This window comes from Urtica dioica, chromosome 9 (assembly GCF_054948205.1).
Source record: "Urtica dioica subsp. dioica isolate 48M chromosome 9, U.dioica_male_clone48M_v1_H2, whole genome shotgun sequence".
NCBI classification, from domain to species: Eukaryota; Viridiplantae; Streptophyta; class Magnoliopsida; order Rosales; family Urticaceae; genus Urtica; species Urtica dioica.
Window position 1 is genome coordinate 13,613,267 of NC_142764.1, and position 21,181 is coordinate 13,634,447.

The following is a 21,181-nucleotide window of genomic DNA, read 5'->3' on the forward strand; positions in this document are numbered from 1 at the left end:
ATTAAACTCATGCAAACGTAATAAATTAATTCCCAACATAACACAGAAGTTATTTATGGAATTAAAACAAATCGTAAGTGAATTTTGCAAGGAGCCCAAGCCCGAGACCGAGACATTCCTGAAACCCGAGTCCGGCCCGGCTCGGCCACAGTGCGCGTGTGTGTGTGCGCACGAGGGGTTAAGAGATAACCCACCCACACTCTCCTCTATTGCACTTGCTTGACCACTAAAGAAAGAGGATAGTATATAAACATCACACAACACACTTACCCAACTGTGGGACTCTTGCAATTCACTTCATTTACACGTAACAAATGTGTTCTTTTAAGCATACTTTGAGCATTAATTTCTCATTCATTATATTAATGATTTTTACAAATAAATAATCAATCTTATACCCGTCGCAACGAGGAATAAGAATACGCAAGAATTAACAAAGTCCGATGAGTGGACCCCACTCAAATATTAGCCAAAAATCATCTATACACTTGTAAATAATACTCTTTATTTACAATCCTTCCAACAATATTTATATTGATGTAAGAATCAATGAACGTTCAAGGAGAATTCACAACAAATCAGTGAAGACTGTTCATCTCTCTAGTTTCTCATCACTGTAACATAACGTTTTACAATTTCCTTTTTTTAGCATTTTTAGATCAGAGATACCAACCTAAAACCGATCAATGTATAATTACAGCGAATGATAAAGCAGTCAATCATTTTATGACCGCACAATTAAGCATTGTTGTTTTTTTCTGTAGAGCTCCCGCAAACTGAAAATGAAATGGGTAAACGATAAAATTGAGGAAAATTTGCAAACATGGAATTTGATACGTTAATGCATACATCAACTGAAATTCCATGCAAATGGCACCCATGACATCACTTACAGTGACATTTTCTTAAAAAAAAAAAAAAAAAAAAAAAAAAAAAAAAAAAAAAAAAAAGAAGTCTAAACCAAATTGCGCTCACAAAATTGGACGCACACGCCAAATACCATACCACTAGGAGCCCCGAGAATGTTGACTATAACGGAATAGACAAATAACATGGGGCGTAAAATTGACGGCAACTCTATTAAGCATTACGTAATTTTGTGACCACAATCGCACCATAATAGTAAAACTTGTATCAATATGCCACGGAACCATTAGACCGGTGAAAAAGATTGAAAGAAAGAAAAAGGGTCTCATAGAACGCGGTCCCAATTTGAAGGTCCAATTATATAATGCGTAACCAGATATTAGATCAACTTGGGGAATACATATGCCTCTTTTTCCTTTCCAAATTTAAAAAGGAATATCCTTATGAAAAGCTTAAAGTAAAAGGAAAAAATAAATAAATCAAATGATTAAGGAATAAAGGTGCCCATGGAAACAAAACAAAACAAAAAAAAAAAACAAAAAAAAAAAAAAAAAAAGAAAGACCACACAAAGAGAAACGAGTAAAAGAAAATATAGTGAGGAAACTATAAAGTAAAAATCACATTAATAATATATATAATAATAGTAAAGATTGCATGATGATAATATAGTAATATACCATGTAGAAGAGCCAAACAATAGGTGGGATTCTTTGGTCCCTATGCTCGTCCAAACAAGAACATCTGTTCTACCTCCACGGCCACCCACAACCATTCCACATATACCCCACTAAATATATTATCTTCTTTTTTTTCCTTTTTTATCTACAATCTCTTGTCCGTTTACAACATAACTAATCAGACAAAAAAACATGGAAAATATAAATGCTATTTCAAATTAATTCCTCAACTGCTTCACTAACCAAATTATAAACCATGTAACTATGTTCTTGTTTTACATATATATTAGGCGGAAAAGAATCGGAGACACGAAATCAAGGAGCATATTTTTCTTCGAAAAAACAAATCCCAGGTAATAACAAAACAGAGAAACACATGGTTACTACTAGCTAGTTACTACTACAAAATAAGTGTATTAAATATGAATGTAAAATGTGCACGCGATGAGGCGGCGCGTGAAAAAAACGAACCTAGGAGAGTTCTAGGGTTGTATGTATGTCTTTGAGCAAACCAAGGACTTGTTGCATAGTGGGCCTTTTCCCAGGCGACTCGGCCGTACATAAATACCCGACCCGTAGAGACTCAACCATGTCGCGATCGGAGTCCGAGTCGCCACCGAGCCGGAGCCTGGAGTCGAGTGCGTTAACTCCGAGCCCTTCCCTGACTAGCCTCCGGACCCACACGACCGTCTCGGCCGTCCCGGGTCGACCCGTCAGGATCTCCATCAACACCACGCCGAAGCAGTAAACGTCAGTCTCGGGGCTACACCCGGGATCCATACGACCCGACCCGACACTTCGCAGCCCGAAATCCACGATGCGGGGCTCCAAACTCTCCGACAAAAGCACGTTCGTCGACACCATGTGGCCGTGAACCACCGGCCTCGACCCCGCGTGGTGGAGGTACGCGAGTCCACGCGCTATTCCCACCGCGATTCGGTGGCGCGTGACCCACCCCATCTTCTCAGGCGAGTACGCGTTGCTGCTGCTGCCGTAATTGGGACTTTCCTGCCACGTGTCGCCGCTCCAGTCCTCCACGTTGGGTTGGCCGGTGGGTAGTTCGTGGAGCCACCTTTGCAAGTCTCCGTTAGCCATAAATTCGCATAAAACCAGCTTCTCTTTTCCTGTTTACACACACAGATATAATTAATAAATATCTAGTACAGTCTCAAATTTTAAAAAAAGGATATCTGCTACTTATTTTAATAAATGATCTCTGCACATTTCAAAAGAAAAGGAAGAAAAAAAATAAAGGAAAAATAAATCGCACATACAGAAATGTGTCAGCATATATAAAATGACCGAGTTTGAAAATACGCTAGCGAAGAAGAGGAAAGGTCTATTAAAAATAAAAAAAAAAATAGGAAAAGAAGTGCACAGCGCACACAGGCCAAAAAATTACAAATTAAAAGACGAGGTTAACAAATTGATCACTTTCAAAAAAAGGACTCGAATCTCAATAGATTGCAAAATGTAATGATGATTGTCTGAACAGTTTCTGCGTACTTCAAATTTACGTGTGGAAGAAACAGAAAAAGGCATTGATTAGGGTTCAGTTCAATCCAAGGAAGTGCCAGATGGTAGGTTTAGGTTTCAGAAATAAAATAAAATAAAAACTAAAAAACAAAAACACAGAGTCCATAGAGATTAGAGAGTAGTACGGTACGGGAAGCAATGTAAATTTACCTGCAATGCAATAACCGGAGAGGGGCAAGAGGTTTGGGTGTTTGAGTCTGGAAAGCTCCTCGAACGCCAAAACGGCGTCGTCGCGAGGGACTGACCTCGCGCTCTCAAGGACCTTGATTGCCACGTGGATGTCGGAGCCGGGAAGCACAGCCGTGTAGACGGGCCCACATCGGCCCTCCGCCATCTGGCTCTCCTTCCCGAAGTGTGACGTGGCGGCCATCAGGTCCCTGAACGTCAGGTGCTTCATCAGCGGCTTCTCGAACATCACCACCGCCGCTGACGTGGCCTCCCTGATGTCCGCCGTCCACGACGCCCCCGACTCCGTCTCGAACGCGAACGGCCCTGATCTGATCTCCGCCGCTTTGAACGGCGCTGATTGCATCGCCATCGGCTTCGATATGGCCCACTTGTCCCTCCGCTTCCGCCTCTTGCACGCGCAAACGACGATGAAGGCCATCGATACGGCAACGATGAACGACGACGCACAGGACAAGCCAATGACCAGATGTTTCTTCTTCTTCTTCGCCTCCTTAGACTTGCTCTGTTTCAGATACGTCTTGTGTCTGTGTACGAGCTCGTGAACGTGGCGAGTGTGAAGCGACATCGCCGTTTTGTTCGACTTGCGACGCATTGTCGTTTTCGAGGCGTTGAGAGCGGAGCTGAAATTCCCGGCGGAGATGAAAGCCGATTTCCCGAACTTGGCGTAGTACGAGCTCTCGCGGCGAGACGATAAGACGGTGAAGTTGTTGAGAGAGAGGTTCAAGAACTTTAGCCCCTCTAGAGGAGGGAAATCGGAGGGGAAAGTGGCGTTGAAGGAATTTCTCGAGAGGTCGAGGTAGTCCAGCGAGCGGAGGGGCGAGATTTCGCCGCCCAGGCTCCCCGAGATATCGCATCCCGAGATATCGAGACGCGCTAGCTTCGTGAGGTTCCTCAGCCCATAGGGAAGAGCTCTCAAGCGGTGGTTTCCGGACAAGTTGAGGGTCGTGAGGTTTCGGAAACCGTAGAAGTGAGCCTGGTTGGTGAACCTGTTCCACGACAGGTCGAGGGACCGAACCGGAGAGGCTGAGCCGTTCGGTTCTATTCCGATTTTGCCCCCGAACCGGTTACGAGAGAGGTTCACCTCGAGGAGCGTTGGGATTGACGAGAAGAGCCAGCCCGGGACCGAGCCGGAGAGGGAGTTTCTGGAGAGATCCAGGGTTCGCAACCGAGACATGTTCTTCAGAAACGTCCAAGTCACCACTCCGGTGAGGTTTTTGCCGGAAAGGTTGAGGTCTGTGATTGGTCGGTCCGTGCAGTTCGGAGGGGATGAGGACACGTGGCCGAACCAGGAGAGGTCGAAGCCTGAGACGGACTCGAAGGCCCTCGAAAGCAGGACTCGGTCTGTTGTGTTGCATGAAGTATTGTCCTCCGATGACGGAACTGAATCTGCTCGTACTGATAGATAGGAAATCGTCAAGACGAAAAAGACCCAGCAATACAGGGTTTTCATTTTTGGTATTTCTGTGGGATGAGTTTAGTGTCCCAAAAAATATTCAAAAACTGCTTCTTTCTTTCGTCTCCATTTAAGAGAGGGAGAGAAACAGAGAGAGAGGTTTGAATGAACTTTGATGGGAGTGTTTTTAGTTTCTTCGTTTGGTTGTGGAGTGTTTGGTTTAATAATACTATTGGAGTAAGTAAGGATAAGTTAACGGCGTTACTATTGACGGTAATAGCTAACGACAAACGGAAAATTGGTGCTTGAAGTTGAACACTTGTGGTTGACTGATAATTTGTCAACAAGAGATCACTGACGAGTCATGATTTGATGGCCATAGTACACTAGTAACACTACACAAACAGCCAGCAAGGACTTAATAAATAATTACCTTCTATAATTGCGTAAATCTTCTTTTTTTTTTAATATTTGTGAACATTTAAATCCCATTCATTGTTTTCCGGTGAAATCCAAGGATTTTGTGATGGACTCGCTTTGTTTGTCTGCCTCGTGCTTCATCATCACCGATCATCATCAAATGAGTGATATTAAATCATAACGAAATTTCGTGAGAAAATGACAAACTAAGTTCATTCAGTGTACGAACATGTCTCATTACATGTGTTTGGAACTTTGGATATTATCATACGACCGTATATAAAATCGACGTGAAATATATTGATGCATTTAATTTTTTAGGGTAACAACCATTTCCGAGTTTAAAATTCAAAATATCTTCCTTTTAAAAAAAAAAATTAATAGATCATTATTTGACTTTAGACCTTATTACTAGGATCCTTCAAATTGGAGGCTTAATTTTCCGAAAATGATAAACATCAGCTCAGAGGACCGCTGATCTAAGAGAAGTGAGTCCAATTATTCTCTCACATGAGACCGTTGATGTTTATCAGTCATCTTAATTTTCACTCTATTTGACATATTATTAATGAGCGATTATCATTTAAATAAATAGATTAAATGATTTCATGTATTTTTTAGCAAAAAATTATAAAACATCCAATATTTCATTTGACCATTATTTTAATTCTACTATTTATGTGAATTAAACTCATTAAGAATATCCATTATTTAAGATACATTAGTTATATGTATTTAATCATATTAATAAAAAAAGAAGGTACTAAAATTACGTGAGCTTCAAATTAAATTATATAATTATATTTTATGATTAAATTTCTTATTTTATTGAAGAAAAATATTATAAATTATCATAATAATATGAAATAAATTATCAATAATACAAAATTATTTAATTTTCATTGTATTATTCAAAATATCACTAAATACATATTAATATTATTATTTAAATTGTGAAAGTATTGTCAAACATTGGCAAATATAAAGTTTAGTAATTTTGATTTATTTCAATTAATGAGGTATTGTATATTTTTAGTTATGATAATTTTAATTTATTTCAATTAATAACAAGGTAGCGTGGCTTAATATAACCAAAACACTTTGTACTTGATCTTTTTGAAAGATTTGGAAAAACACTCATTAACTAAAATTATTTATATAAAATGTACGAATATAACATTTCACACGTTACTTTATGTAAACAAGAAAAAAAAAAATTTATAGTAAACATTATTAGTACAATTTTTCTATTTTTTTTTTGTTTTTGAACCTAATTTATTTAAGTTAATTTATAAAGCTTTGTTTAATTTTGTTTATTGCTTTTAATTTGCACGTAAACGTGTATGGACGACAAAATCAGAATGAATAATTGATTATGAAATGTGCACAAATTTGGGTTAATTAAGAATAGTTGGGTATTTTAAAAATTTTAAATCTTAAACGGCTTATTACGAGTAATTTTTCTCAATGACCGGAGTTTTAATTTTTACGTCACTTACATCATATAATGTTTAGATGGGTATAATCGATCTAATTTATCAGTTATTTTTTATTTGAATTGCTTTTGTACATAACTTCCCGAGCGATATTTCAAATTGACAGTTCAAATAGCCAATTTGAATGTCCAGTTTTTAATGGAACAGTTTGGATGAGATGACCAATACAGATGGTGTATGCGCGAAACACATCTATCACGAAATTTGTCACAAAATTAAAGATATATCATGAAATTCTTCAATTTCGTGACATATTTCATTAAGGGTATTACAGTATTTTTTACATTCACTTTGTAATAAATATGTCAAATTTTCGTTTTTAGTTGATTTTTGATAAGTGACAGTCAAATATAAAATTGGTGTCAATATCCCTACTTTAAATTAACTGTTATCATTCAAGTTTTTTATTTAGTTTTTGCTTAGTAATTATCTTTTATGTTTGTTTAAGTAGTTTAACATATTTTAATATCTTATAAAAAAAAAAGTAGGAATTCTTCTTGAAATTTATTTGTAACGATCAATTATACAAAAAATTTGTTTGAACTTTGAAATCCTATAATTCTATATAGTTATATGTCTTAAATTTAAGTTTTTCCTGAATTTTAATTTTAGATGTACGTTCTAGATTTTATGATATTTTGTATTCAATTTGGAAAAGAATATTGTGGTCATGTATTATAGCAAAATTAGATTCTATAACATAGTGGGGATGGCCTAGAGTTATGAGATAAAGAAAAACCAAGCACTGTGGGAAGAAAAACTAAATGCAGTTTAATGGAGATCATGTAAACATAAAATTTGATTTAGTATCATCATTCATTTTCTGTAAAAAAAAAAAAAAAAAACAGTTTAAAATAATATGATGTCAATTTAAAAAACAAAGCCACAATATAAAATAAAATAAGTCAATTTGCAATTCTATTTCATATATAAAATCTGAGCTAAGTGCTAATAAATTATGCATCGTCCGATAAGAACAAAAACATCACAAAAACATAATATGATGGGAATTCGGTACATTTGAAATTTTAAATTTATATCTTGATTAAGAGCCTCACATTAAATTGAGAAATTTTTTTGACAACTTCTCATGCTAATTTGAATTGGGTTGGTAGGAAATTGAATATATTAAGTGTAGAGAATTGGGTATTCACAGAAGAACGGATTTATAAAGTTATTATTTTTCAGAATAAAATAAAATAGAATTCAAAATATTATCTTTTTTTAACAGATTTTAAGGGTATTTTATATTATTTTCCATAAGTTGCTTAGATTAACATTTTTTTTAGAAATAAAGTTCATAGAGCATTCTATAGAAGATTGATAAAATACTCGCAAATATATATTTAGAATCTCTTAATGTAAATTACAACATTGACCTAGATCGAAGTAGATCTAACTCTAAGTGCAGTTCATAGACTATTTTGTGCACAAGAAACTTTGAGCACATATCCGACCCTTTCAAAAGACCCTTCGTGATTGGTGGTGAGATCCAATCAATCGTGGTTCGTCGACCATGTTGAAGAATATTCTTCCGTCTGTTTAGACAAAAAAATGACATAATTTTCCAAGCGGAAAGATGGATGGCGGCTAATCCGTCTCCAATACAAATTAAAACAAGCATGATATAGAAACAACTAAGAGTTCCGACAACACATTGACAAACTAAACACCACAAAAAAATTACTTTTAATGCAACTAAACCATTTTGGCTAGATGCACATACCAATAACGCACCAATAAAAACCTATACGCCATCCTCAAGCCCAAATAGAACCGGTGATCCGAAGCCAGAAGTTAGGAGAGAGATTAACGGGAGGACTTCGATCTTAAATAATAAGGCCCCATGAGATCCGAAGCCATGGATGAGGATGAGCTTTGTTGGAGAGCTTCATTGAGGAGCGTCATAGAGTTGCGGCTACGTCAGTGAGGAGTTAGAGATCAGGGATGGTGGGATCTGATTAGCACACTCATAGATGTTATTAAAGAGTGACTAATTTATTTGCAAATTATAAATGTACATTGGACATTTTGTCGTGAGTTGGCCCTGAGATATTACTCAGAGGCTAGTCCCCGAGCTCTCGGTGAATGAAACCTAGCCATGAATTAAGATGTTACCACAGAAAGGCTTAAAACAAGGGCTCGTCCTATCATTTTTTTTAAAGAAAAATCTCGTTAACAAATAGAACTGACTTCAATCTTACAAAGATTCCAGACAGAGGCTGTACCTCACATAAATAATCAAATGGACATAAATGCTAATGAGAAGAAGAAAAAGAAGAAGACAAACCAGCTATAAACAAAGGAGCTATTTTACAAGCTAAATACACAATCGAAGAAATATGGGAGCAATGAAAACAGAGAAAGAGCTAACCGAAGACCATTGAAAAGAGAAAGAGATTCCCTTCCCCGTCTTGACCTCACCTCCAGATGGTGGAGCTCGTCCTATCCTTTTGATACCTTTGGTCAAGAATCTTGACCAAATGGTTGAAGGTTCATATTCGAAAATATTTCACGAGGCTCGATCTTTACTCGAGCTTATCTCAAAGTATTGGATTACGCACGGGATCTTTACTCGATGCTATCTTTTTTTCAATTATCTCAACGATCTCAAGATTGTGGCCAATTGACTACTACACCAACATTCTCTCTCTATCTCGAGTCAAACATTAAGTAAAATATAATTATCTTACCACCAAAATTTTAATACAGTTTTTCAAAGATGTGCAACAATTTTGTAACTAAAATGGTTAATATAATTGGCCAAACCCGATCAAACTCTACCGAATTTTCACTTTTGAAGAATGCCGATGACTTCTCATTTTTTGGTCTTTTGATACAACCTGTAGAAGCTCCTTAAAAAACCGTCCATGACACGGTGATTTTCAGGTTTATATTTTTCAAAAATCTCTTATTATCTCATCATCGGTTTCTCTATCAAGAGACTTATTCCTAGAATAAGTCTTCAATCTCATCACCAATATGTGGATTAGTAGATTTGATCTCCTTGCAAATCGGCAGATGTTTCAATCATATTTTGTATTATTGTTATACAATTGTATAAAAGTTTAGATTTCAAGTACATATAAATATATACATTTTCCAAAAAAAAAAGTACATATAATTATAAATAAATAAAAAAAAGCTATCAATTTGGAGTGTAGAAAAGTGGTGCAAAATTGTGTTAATGTTTAGATTTAAAATACATATAATTATTTATATAATTATCAAAAAGTGATATTGATTCCTTTAAAAAAAAAAAATTACTAATTAGGAGTGTGAAGTTGGATTTTGGCAAACAACTTGCTCCACATACTTCACCAACATGTGGTGATTTCAACTGCTTTGGCACATGACACTTTGCCTCGTAAATTTGTTGGAAAAACTTTTTTTTGGGGGTGATTAATTAAATGGATGGTATCACCTAATCCACAAACAGCCAAACCAAAAATTCCGTGGAATGACAACGAAGAAAAGTTGTAGAATATTAAACTCCTAAGTGGGATTAGTAGTTAATATTTAAAGCACACAAAAGTTACCGAATCCTTAGCTTCATCGTGAAGTTGTTCCAACACTTCAAACTCCTATGTATTTGGTGTTTGTTTACTAATCACTATGCTTGGTTTAGACGAAAAGAGAGACGCAGGCCTGATACACCTATTAATTTTATTTTTGTTTCGTATGTTCAATCAATTAAATATAATTTTAGCGTAAACATAGATGAAGTGGGTTTGCAGGCTCAATATTCTTCAAATTTATTATAATATTTACTTGGATGTGGACGATCCAATCTGAAATTTGATGCAGTGGGCTCTATCATTTCTTACGTATAATATATATTATATTTGTCAAAAGAAATTTGTATTGATTACATGTTTTTTTTATTAAGCAGAACCACCATTTCTGATTAACCAAATCAACCACAATGACCACCCGAACAGAGGTCGCAACCTCTTCAAGAGAACAAAAACCCGACAAGAAAGCGTAGCCCATTTACATACACGATGAGCTTCCGTGTTCCTTATTCTAGGCGTCCATTTAAAATACAATAGAGAGAAATTTGGAACGAGAGCTAATAGAAATCAAACAAAGGCGTCAATTGTCAATTCAGACAATATTTCCCACTAGCAAGACTATCAAGAATGCACTTGTTATAACCTTTAATACTTAGCTTTTGAACGTTCTTGAACTTGGCTAGAAGAAGCGCCACATGAATTTCCTGCAACTCTGATTCCAAAGGGTTCTGTGTGCTTCTACGACCTCGCCAGACCCACACCAACGTGCCATATTCACTATGCATAACAACCCCAGCCGCTACAACTCCATCTTTGAAGCTCGCATCCACATTAATTTTCAGTCTTCTGCGTTGAGGTCTCACCCATCCTCCCACCTCTGACGGTCTATCGCTCAAATCTGAAACGCCCGGAATTGGTAAGATCGACAGATATTCAGCAATTTTGGACTTTAACCTTACCATATGGCGATCTTCAAATTGAGTGGCTCCTCTGAATATCTTATTGTTGCGCCAGTTCCAGGTAGTCTCGATAATATTCCAAGCGTGGACCAGGAACTCACTCTTTTTGCCTCTGTTAGCTTCGAAGCTTCATTCGGCGATAAAATAACCGCATGCAGCTCTGCTCCTCTCGTCTCGTGCGCATATGTCCATTGTTTTCCTAAATCTTTTGAGAACCACAGTCTAGTCGCTGAATCACAAAGAAAAAATAAATGCACCAACGTCTCTAAGTTTTGACCACAATAGCGGCAAGAGTCGTCGTCATGGTTATTGATCACCCTCAGTTTGGCTGCAACCAGAAAGCAATTTGAACCGAGCCTCCAGAGGGTCATTTTGCCACTTTCATGAATTTTAGATTTCCACACTTTCTCCCACATTACCGCACTTGGATCGAATGGAGCTCGCCGGAGTAATTTCGTTGCTAAACTGATAGTCAATTTGGCCACCTCGTTTCTTGGCCAAATCAATCTATCATCTTTTGGAGCTTGCAAGATACGCACATTTCCCACATCCGCTCGTAACCCTGCTCCAAACATAGATTCGGTCTTCTTAAAATCCCATCGACGCGGATTCTCCACAATAAGCTCCGTAACTAGCATCTCTTCCAGCACCTTAGGTTGTTCTTCGGACATTGTCATGTCTTGAAAGAGCCATTTATCCTAAAAAAATACCCATCGCTCTTTCCACTACCTATTTGGAAACAAAAATGATGGTTGACAAAGTCACAAAGCCCATTAATATCTTTCTATCCTCCTGAGCAAGCTTTTGGATTCTTAATTTGGAGAAAGTCAAAGTATCTCCGCATAAGGACATTGACCCATAGTAAATAAGCCCGGCAAGCCACATTCCACGTCAGTTTTGCGAGCAAACACGATTTAGTATCTTTAAAGCGCTGAAAGCCAAGACCTCCCAAAGATTTTTGGCTCACATAGTTTATCCCATCAAACCATGGACAAATGCCTTTCCCGAGACTCGTTGCCAAGCCACCAAAAACGTCTCGCCATTTTTTTCTAACCTTGGCAAAAAGTCTTAGGGAGACGAAAGGTCGACATAACATATGTTGGTATACTTTGAATCACCGATTTAACCATCGCCGTTCTCCAGGCTTGTGACATGGCTTTCGCCATCCATCTTTCAAGGCGGTTTTGCACTTTACTTTTAAGGAACACAAAACTCTTGGTCCTACTTCTTCCAAGGAATAACGGACTTCTTATGTAGAGTAGCTCATTCTCGCATTCCTTCATATTGAGCCATCTACTAATACGCCTTTTGACTCTTCTCCGCCTATTCTTCGAGAACATGAGCCCAGACATAATGATATTTATCCTTTGCCTGGACAACTAATGAAACTTTTCAAGAACTCTTCAAACCTGTTTCTGTTAGGAATTCTTGCCCACGAGAAGATACTTATGTAAATTCTCGTTGAAATTATTAATAAAATAAAGTTTGACATTTATTATATATTTGAATTGAAAGCGTTATTTCTTATTTAATGAGATTTATTAAACATTCATTATTCCATAGCCTCCGTATCTAACTGAGTCACGTGCTGGGCACCTGAGTTCGGGCGGTGTGCTAAAACATGGTCGATGACTGATATATGTGGAACACATATGTTAAGGCTGATCACTATGTGGGAGCATTCTACACTTGTGGTAAGTGTACGACTTGGACAGGTCTTAGTGTAGATGTGTCGTTTAAGGACCGTTACAACACACTAACCGAGGCCACTATGATGGTCACGGTGAGACTTGATCTAAATCCTGAAGTGATCATGGACACTGGGTTATGTTACTGAGCTCTTTGACTCATTCGCTAAAAGGCTATTCATGCTAATCACAGCTTATGTCTTGGGAGTTTTCTCAGAGCATAATTCGAGTAGGAAATGATTTACAGATACGGAATCCAGCCTTCCTGAAAGAAGGTTAATGTTCTCTCACCTAAGGGTTGATTCCAGAACCGATAGATTGCACGCACTTTCGAAGTAAGTAACGTTCGAAAGAATATTTCGCTAAGGAAGCAACAATGCTTGTATCAAGGGAAGTATAACGGAATAAATTGACTTCTCTCGATACGGGTTGAACCTGGAGGATCTTGATCACGAACTAACTATATCAGTGGACACTCGTCACGATGAGTAAATATAATTCTAGTATAAAGGAGACTTCAGTCTTGGCTTACAAAGTGGAGTATTTGACCAAGATTAGACGAATCGATGAAAAAGGGAAAGGCCTATTTCGTCTTTTTCATCGGATTTGTTAAGCTTCTATTACTAGGTCCATAGTCCCCGATTCAGCTATGATAAAAGCGGATATATAAGAACTTTCGTATAATAATGTTTATCATTATTCATCTCACTTGCTGTAATTATGATTGACAGCATTAATTCTGGAAAACAGGTATTCGCAGAATTAAATAAATATTTATGGTATAATTGTTTATTTATTGTTTGATCAAGTAAATAAACAATTATTAATTATTTGTTTATTTTTTGACCAAGTAAATAAATGATTAATTGGGTTTTAAATAATTGGGCCTTGCACACATGGAAAAGTCGAATTAGGTTTTTGGCACTAGGAGTTGCGCAAATCACCTTGGCCGTGTGCCATCAAGTTCGAAAATTTCAAAATTGGTATTTACCAATATTTTCTCTTTAGTTGTTTAAATAAAGGAAAGAGAATAATATAATATATTCTCTTTTATTCTCTCCTTATTTAAAGGAAAGTATTTAGGAGAATATATGAGAATATATTTAAAGGGAAATAATATATTCTCCTTTATTATCTCACTAAATAAAATATTCTCTATTTAAATAGAGAATAATATCCCATAGATATTGATCTGATGGATGAGAGAAAAAGTAGGATTCACTTGTTGAGATCCGATGGCCTAGATTTAATCCACTAGTGTGAACACAATAAAAGGAAATAAAATATTCTGGAAGGTTCCATGAATATCTCATTTACTACTATAAATAGGGGTTCATGAGAAGGCAAAAAATAAGCAATTATTTTGAGAAAAATTCGTGCATTCTAGCCTCCCTTGGTCGTGCACTTTTGCCTCTCCTCCCCCTCGGAAATTCGTTTCCATTCTTAGTAAAATAAGAGCGAGATCTCGAAACACCTAGTTTCGTGATCTAGTGAGATAAAGACTGTGCCCACTCATCTTTCTTATTCGTCTCGGAGATTACGTTTCGGAAGACTAAGGTGTCATCCTCGAGTCTTTCATCAAGACGACGCAAGGAGTACGCGATTGGTTTAGAAGCGTTCTGTAGCTGAACCGAAAATCAATGTAAGTATTCATTTACTCTTAAATCAGTTGCTTGACATATATGCTCTCGTATTAATTAACGTAAATCTAGATCTTGTCATATAATCAATGAATTAATTAGCTCATTATTAGCGTAATTAATTACTTTTCCGCATTAATATGGTTATATGGGAGAATCATCCCCGACAGTTTCACCTTTTCAAATCGACCATGGCAAAAAAAGTAGCGTGTCATCCGCAAACATCAAATGGGAGATATCGGGAGACTCCCTTCTGATAGAAATTCTGTAGCTCCTCCCAGCCACTTGTTGTCAATGGTGCCCACAAGAAGAGTAGTAGTGTCTATTTATGTACATTTGATGTAATATAGTCTCGCGAAGACTCTTGCTTGTAATTGCTTATTTATTAATAAAAGTTGAAACGTTCATTCATTCTTCCTTGTCTGTTTGAAGCTTTATGATAAAACCTTAGTCTTTAGTCCATAAACAAACTTAACAACTTACGAAGAGACAAATGTAGATTTGCATGAACAAACTCTTCCTAGTTTGCTTAAAACGATATATTCGCAATCTAAGGGTCAAAGGACTATTGATCTCAGTACGATTGTTAGGAGAATCTATGATGTCTGGTTATGAGGCATTGAGAGTTGAAGACTCTATAATTCTTCTAGGTATCTTCCGAAGGTACTGAATTGACCAGTGCACTTCTAGAGACAGATAAGAACAAACCATTTAACCTCTTATGTCTTGAAGTCACTACGTATGAATTGCATCATGCTTACCTTAATCCTGAAATGAGACATGCCATTTCACATCTTACGTATTCTCATTTGAGAAAGTCAGAGTTCGGACTCACTATGTAATTCTGAACAAGACCTATTGGTGAAGTAATAAGTTGTGAAGATGTCAAGAGTAACTTTGTGAAGTTCTCATAGATATGGAATTCATGTACAAGATTGCTGGAATGCAATGTATATCACCTCATGCTTTGTTCCTTGGAATGTGAATAAATGAACTGACCAGTGTCCAAATTGAGTCTTGACTCTTTTGGATGAAACAATGTGACTTGTTAGCTCCTCGTCAATACATTGTTTCTAACTTATTCACAAGCGACAAATGAGTTGAGGAAATAACAGCTAGAAGGGTAAAATGGTAATTTTGTAAATCCCGACTAGCTGATGATATTCATGAAGGGTAAACATAGATAATATTCAGTGGATCCACTCATCACAATTAGTTGAATTCTTGAGTAGAAAATAAATTCATTTGAACCGAGAGATTTTCAGTGTCAACTCTTTAGTGGAGTCAGTTGACATTAAGCTAAACTTGGAAAAAGTTTGTGAACTTTTGAGTCTAAGTTTTTAGCTCAAGCTTTGTTCACTTGGATCATGAGGTCACTGTCACAAATCATATCGAGTAGGAATAGTTAAACTAGAAGCTAAGTTAAAACAAGAACGAGACAAGTTTTACGAAAATTGTCAAAAAGGTATATTTGTCTTTTTGGACATAAGATGAATGAATGTCAATAAATTTTTTGACAATGTCATATGATGACATATTAGTACTCGGCCATAACAAGTTAATTGGGCCTTGAGGATTAATTTTATTTCATAGAATTTTACTTGAAAATTCTTAATGAGCTTTTCTTATGTTGTCATGAACAAATGAAGAAAAATCTAGAAACACCTTCTAGAAGCCCTTTTGGCCGTCCAACCCAAGGGAAAGGTTGACAAAAATTCGTGCAACCCATAGTGTGAAAGAGAGATTATTTTGTGCAATAATGTATGAAGATACTTGCCAAAAGAAAAAGAGGAAACAAATTTCCTCCAAGAGGAAAAGGGAATTTCGGCCAAGGCAAGGAGAGAACAATAGAGGAAACAAATCCAACGCTTCTAGAAGCCCCTCTTGGCCGTGTGGAATAAAGGGAAGGAGAGCAAATTTTGCTCATGAATATGTGATATTCTATAGAAGAGGAAACTATCTTATTGAAGGTAAAACCTCTCCTATAAATACAGCCCTCATTCTTCACATTTGCTTCATCCCAAGTTTTAGAGATTGAGAGCTTATCTCTCTAGCTTGGCCGCCCACTTCTCTCTCTCTCTCTAAGTTCTTTTCGTTTTTGTTTTGGCATCTAGGTCCTCATTTAACCTAGCGTTTTTAGCTCTTCGACTTTGAGACTTGTTCTCGAGTCGTCGTGTTTAAAAATGCTCACTCACTAATTCCTTTTCTCTCGAGTGATTTTAGTGATAGAAACTGTCGTGGTTGCTCGAGTTGCCGAGGAAAGAAGAGAGACGTGCTGCGAGGGGAGACGTACATTACAACCTTCCGAATGGTTCTCAACGTTCAAGCTTCTCAAAGGTTAGTAAATAATTTATGCTCATAATAGTTTTTATTTACATGTACTTGCTCTTTGTCTAGGTTAGTAAAATCGTTTTACTCGTTTTAAAGAAAATTTTTAAATTCCACCGTTGCTCGATGCGTTAAACTTTTTCTTAACCCTAGATCAATTCCAACACCACTTCCTCTCGGATTAACAACCTACTAAAAACCTCCATACCAATGATGAACAAATACGGGGAAATAGAGTCGCCTTGCCGAAGATCTCTCCTAAGTTTGATTTTCCCAAGCATACTTCCATTGAGCAAAATTGCACTCGATGCCGATGTGATGCATGTTCCAATCAACTTCACCATCTTATCGGACATACCAAAGCGTTTAAGCACTTGAAGAAGGAAATCTCACTCCATCCTATCATATGTTGTCAATGGTGCTCACAAGAAGAGTAGTAGTCTTTACTTATGTACATTCGATGTAATAAAGTCTCACGAAGACTCTTCTTGTAACGGCTGAATCATTAATAAAAGTTGAAACATTCATTCATTCTTCCTTGTCTGTTTGAAGCTTTATGATAATCTATAGTCTTTAGTCCTTAAACAAACATAACAACATATGAAGAGACAAATGTAGATGTGCATGAACAAACTCTTCATGGTTTTCTTAAAAACAATATATTCGCAATCTAAGGATCAAAAGGACTATTGATCTCAGTACGATTGTTAGGAGAATCTATGATGTCTGGTTATGAGACCTTGAGAGTTAGAGACTCTATAGTTCTTCTAGGTATCTTCTGAATGTGCTAAATTGACCAGTGCATTTCTAGAAACAGAATAAGAACAAACCATTTAACCTCTTATGTCTCAAAATTACTACGTATGAATTGCATCATGCTTACCTTAATCCTTAAACTTAAAGTATATTATATATTATTATGCTCAATGTTCAAAATATCGATACCGATACCCATACAGAGGTTCTGATTTTACGGATATATCGAGTATCGACGGATATATCGACGGATATTCTATAACAATTTTAATACCGACTACCGATTATATCGGTGATATATCGATGATATATCGATTATCGACGGATATATCGACAAAAATCTTATAACAAAATATAATAAAATATGTACCACTATTTATATTTTTAAATTTCTAATAAAACAATCAAATTTAAAATATACCTATAAGCTATAACTTTTTTCTTATAGATATACATTATTAATATTTACATTACTTTCTCAATATTAAAAAATGTAATAAAATATTTTTTCAAAGAAATTGTAATATTTTTTCTACTACATTACAAATATTCTTTAAAAAAAAAAAAAAAAAAAGAATAGTATTATATATTTAATTATTTAGTCTATTAGTAATTTAGTATAGATATTATGTATATAGTACGTTATGTATCATACATATATTTATATGTATAATAAAATATAAATAAAGAAATATTGATAATATCATTATACTAAGTAAAATTAATAAGTAAAATGTATAAATAATAAGAAATAATAAATAAAAAATAAAATAAAAAAAAATAAAAATAAAACGATATTTTCAAATTTGGACGATATTTTGTCGATATTTGTCGATATTTTGAATTTTTTAACTAAACGATATTTTGTCGATATATCATCGATATTTTACCGATATTTATAAAACGATAACGATTACAACGGATATTTTACCGAGACTCTTCAAAAAACGATATATCGGCGATATATCACCGATATATCCCGATATTTTGAACATTGATTATGCTATTAGTTATCTTACTTTTTTTTAACGTGAGTACATTAGATAATATATATATATATATATATATATATATATATATATAAATATATATGTATCTTGATCTTTTTGTTTAAGAGTTAGATATTGTGTATTTCCGTATGATAGTTATATCATATATTTATTTTTTTTATATTTTTAAACGTGTTATTGCTATAATTTTGCTAGGGTTTTTTTTTCTAAGCCTTATAAATACACTAGACCTCTTTATTTTTTTGTTCTCTTTTATTTTCACATTGTTCTTCCTCTCAATTTTCTCTCCATATTCTTCTCCATCCTTTTATTTCCCAAAAATAAAAATAAAAACCCTAATCACCAAATAGTCAATTCATACTCTTCTTTAATTATTTTTTTTATGCTTTTATTTCATTTTTCATAAGAAAAATTAGGTTCAATATTTCCTGTTCAGAAATCAGTTTTAAGCAGTGTCAAAATCACACGTTTTAAAATAGCTACAAACGGTTTTTAAATCTATTTTTTTTACAGTGTATACTTTCATATGTTATTTAATTGTGGTTCAAATATTATTTTATGAATTTATTACGATCATTGCATAGACTTGTTTTTGCCCTGATTCTTTTTACAACAAAACGTCTTGTTTATATACCTACAAAATTATTTTTTAACTAATTTTTGTACACGACCTAGTTCTATAAGTTTTTGGTATCTAGTCCAAATTTTAGAATTTTCAGATGCACACAGAATATATTTGGAATAAATTACAAACAGTTGGCAGAATCGTTCAAAAACAGTGTTTGTTTTAAAAAAGATTCAATATTGCTTTCTTTTACTTTTGTTTTTTTATTCAATAATCTGAGCATATTTTATGTGTATCTTTGAAGTAAGAATTTTTCCAAATATTATTTTTCTATTACAGTAATTTTTATAGATTTATTTTTCAAATTTTAATTTTCTCGACCCTAAGGGTATTTTCGTAATTTTACAACTTCAGCCGAAATTCAGAAATTTCCAGAACCTGAGTTGTCTTTAGAGCTTCTTCAACATAAGCTTAATAATATTTTCCATCGATTAGGTTCCGAGCCGCGTAGCTTTTCCGACCCGTCTAGTTTTCCCGAGCCGTCCTCGACCAATGGTCGTAATTTCCGAAGCGAATGTGAGAATAATCTCACTGCAACACGGATTAGTTCAAAAATATATTAAGTATTATGTGATCTGAAGTATTTATGTGTTATGTGAATTTGTGTGTGTGTGATTGTTCGGAATGTGTTAGATATGATATGACATGACGATATGTGAGTTTATGTTATCTTATGATGTGTATTAGAATATCTATAACATGTCTTGTTTTTCTAGCTATGTTATCATGTATGCTTATATTGTATGCCGTTCATGCATTTAACATAATGAATATGAATTATAAGATAAGTAAGTAAGAGAGTCGTACCGCCTCGAGCTACAAATGTAATTAGAGGAATTTCTCGAGCTGAATTACGGCCTCACATAGAGAGTTCCTCATATGTTGTTTATGTTATATGACGAGGCGTTCTATAAGAGGTCGCAGCCCCATGGTTCAAATTGTACACTGAAATCGGCACAGCTACTCTAGAGGACCCCCGAATTAAAATACGATAGACTTTTAATAGAGTTTCTCATCTCATGGTTTAATTTAAAATACTAATAACTGGTTCATGCATTTTTATTTTACTGCTTATGTTTTGTGAGTTACAGCTATTCTCGCTGAGCGTTAGATCACTCAATGTATATACGTCCGTGTTGTAGGTAGCGAGAGGGTTGGGTTATGGTTGCCGTTTACGAAAAATAAAAGACTTCCGCTTTGCTTTCAGTTTTTTAAATAATCCAAACCAAAGGTTATATTTTTCATGGTTTTAAGTTACATATTTCAATTCCGTTAAATGTTATGATTTTATTTATGATATTATTTTCAATCATATTTTTGGTTTTAATTTCGATTATGCAACTTCGAATTTCTTTTTGGTTGTTTTCATTTATCGTTTTTAAATGAAAATTTATTTTTAGGTCATGAGTTTTCAAACTTTATAATCCAAGTTACGTTTAAAAAAAAAATTTCCTTAAATTCTCCAAAGGCTTAAAAAGTAAGATAAGTAATACGGTCCGAAAAGTCGGATCATCACAATGACCATTCCCGTAAAATAGATGAATATCTAGTCCTTAAAATGATCATTAATGTCCTTTAAGATAAACTAAACAAATTATTCGATTTGATTACATATCATTTATAAGATCATCTTCAATGTAGAACTCTAAAACTCTATAAATAAAATTAGAATTCTCCAATTAAAAAAAAAACCTCCAAAACTCTATATTTTATGTAATTTTAACACCAAATAAATATTATTACATCAAATTTAATATAACACTGTTCATTTAGTGGCAAATTACATCACATGTTTAATTATTATTTTAATTTAATTAATTCATGATTAAAAATACATATTTAGTTGATCTAAATTTAATTGATATTTTTAATTCTTTAGAATTTTATTCAAATTATTTCCTTCAATACAACTTAAATAATTAATATACTTATTTTTATAGTAATTATTTTATATATATATAGTAGTCAATGTAATTTGTAATAAGTAATTTTTATATTATGTTTTTAATGATATATTATTTATTTCCTAAAATAATATTGTACTATATGTGTAATGAAGTTTACTTATTTTTAATACATTT

At 34.8% G+C, this 21,181-nt stretch overlaps 1 protein-coding gene across 1 annotated transcript; it reads right to left on the reverse strand.

The window, feature by feature from the left end:
- Positions 1-1,763: 1,763 nt before the first annotated feature.
- MEE62 (Leucine-rich repeat protein kinase family protein) lies at positions 1,764-5,035 on the reverse strand. Its single transcript, XM_089627179.1, has 2 exons — positions 3,232-5,035; positions 1,764-2,669 (listed from the first exon to the last, which is right to left on the reverse strand). The coding sequence occupies exons 1-2, from the start codon at positions 4,718-4,720 to the stop codon at positions 2,017-2,019; spliced, it is 2,142 nt and encodes a 713-aa protein (XP_089483305.1). The 5' UTR covers positions 4,721-5,035; the 3' UTR covers positions 1,764-2,016.
- Between the last annotated feature and the right edge of the window lie 16,146 nt (positions 5,036-21,181).

What these genes read in the sequence shown, in the direction of transcription:
- MEE62 (XM_089627179.1), bottom strand. Translation starts at nt 4,720, where the DNA reads ATGAAAACCCTGTATTGCTGGGTCTTTTTCGTCTTGACGATTTCCTAT. An exon ending in CTCCGGTTATTGCATTGCAG is followed by an intron (nt 2,670 to 3,231) that starts GTAAATTTACAT and finishes GTGTGTAAACAG; the next exon opens with GAAAAGAGAAGCTGGTTTTA.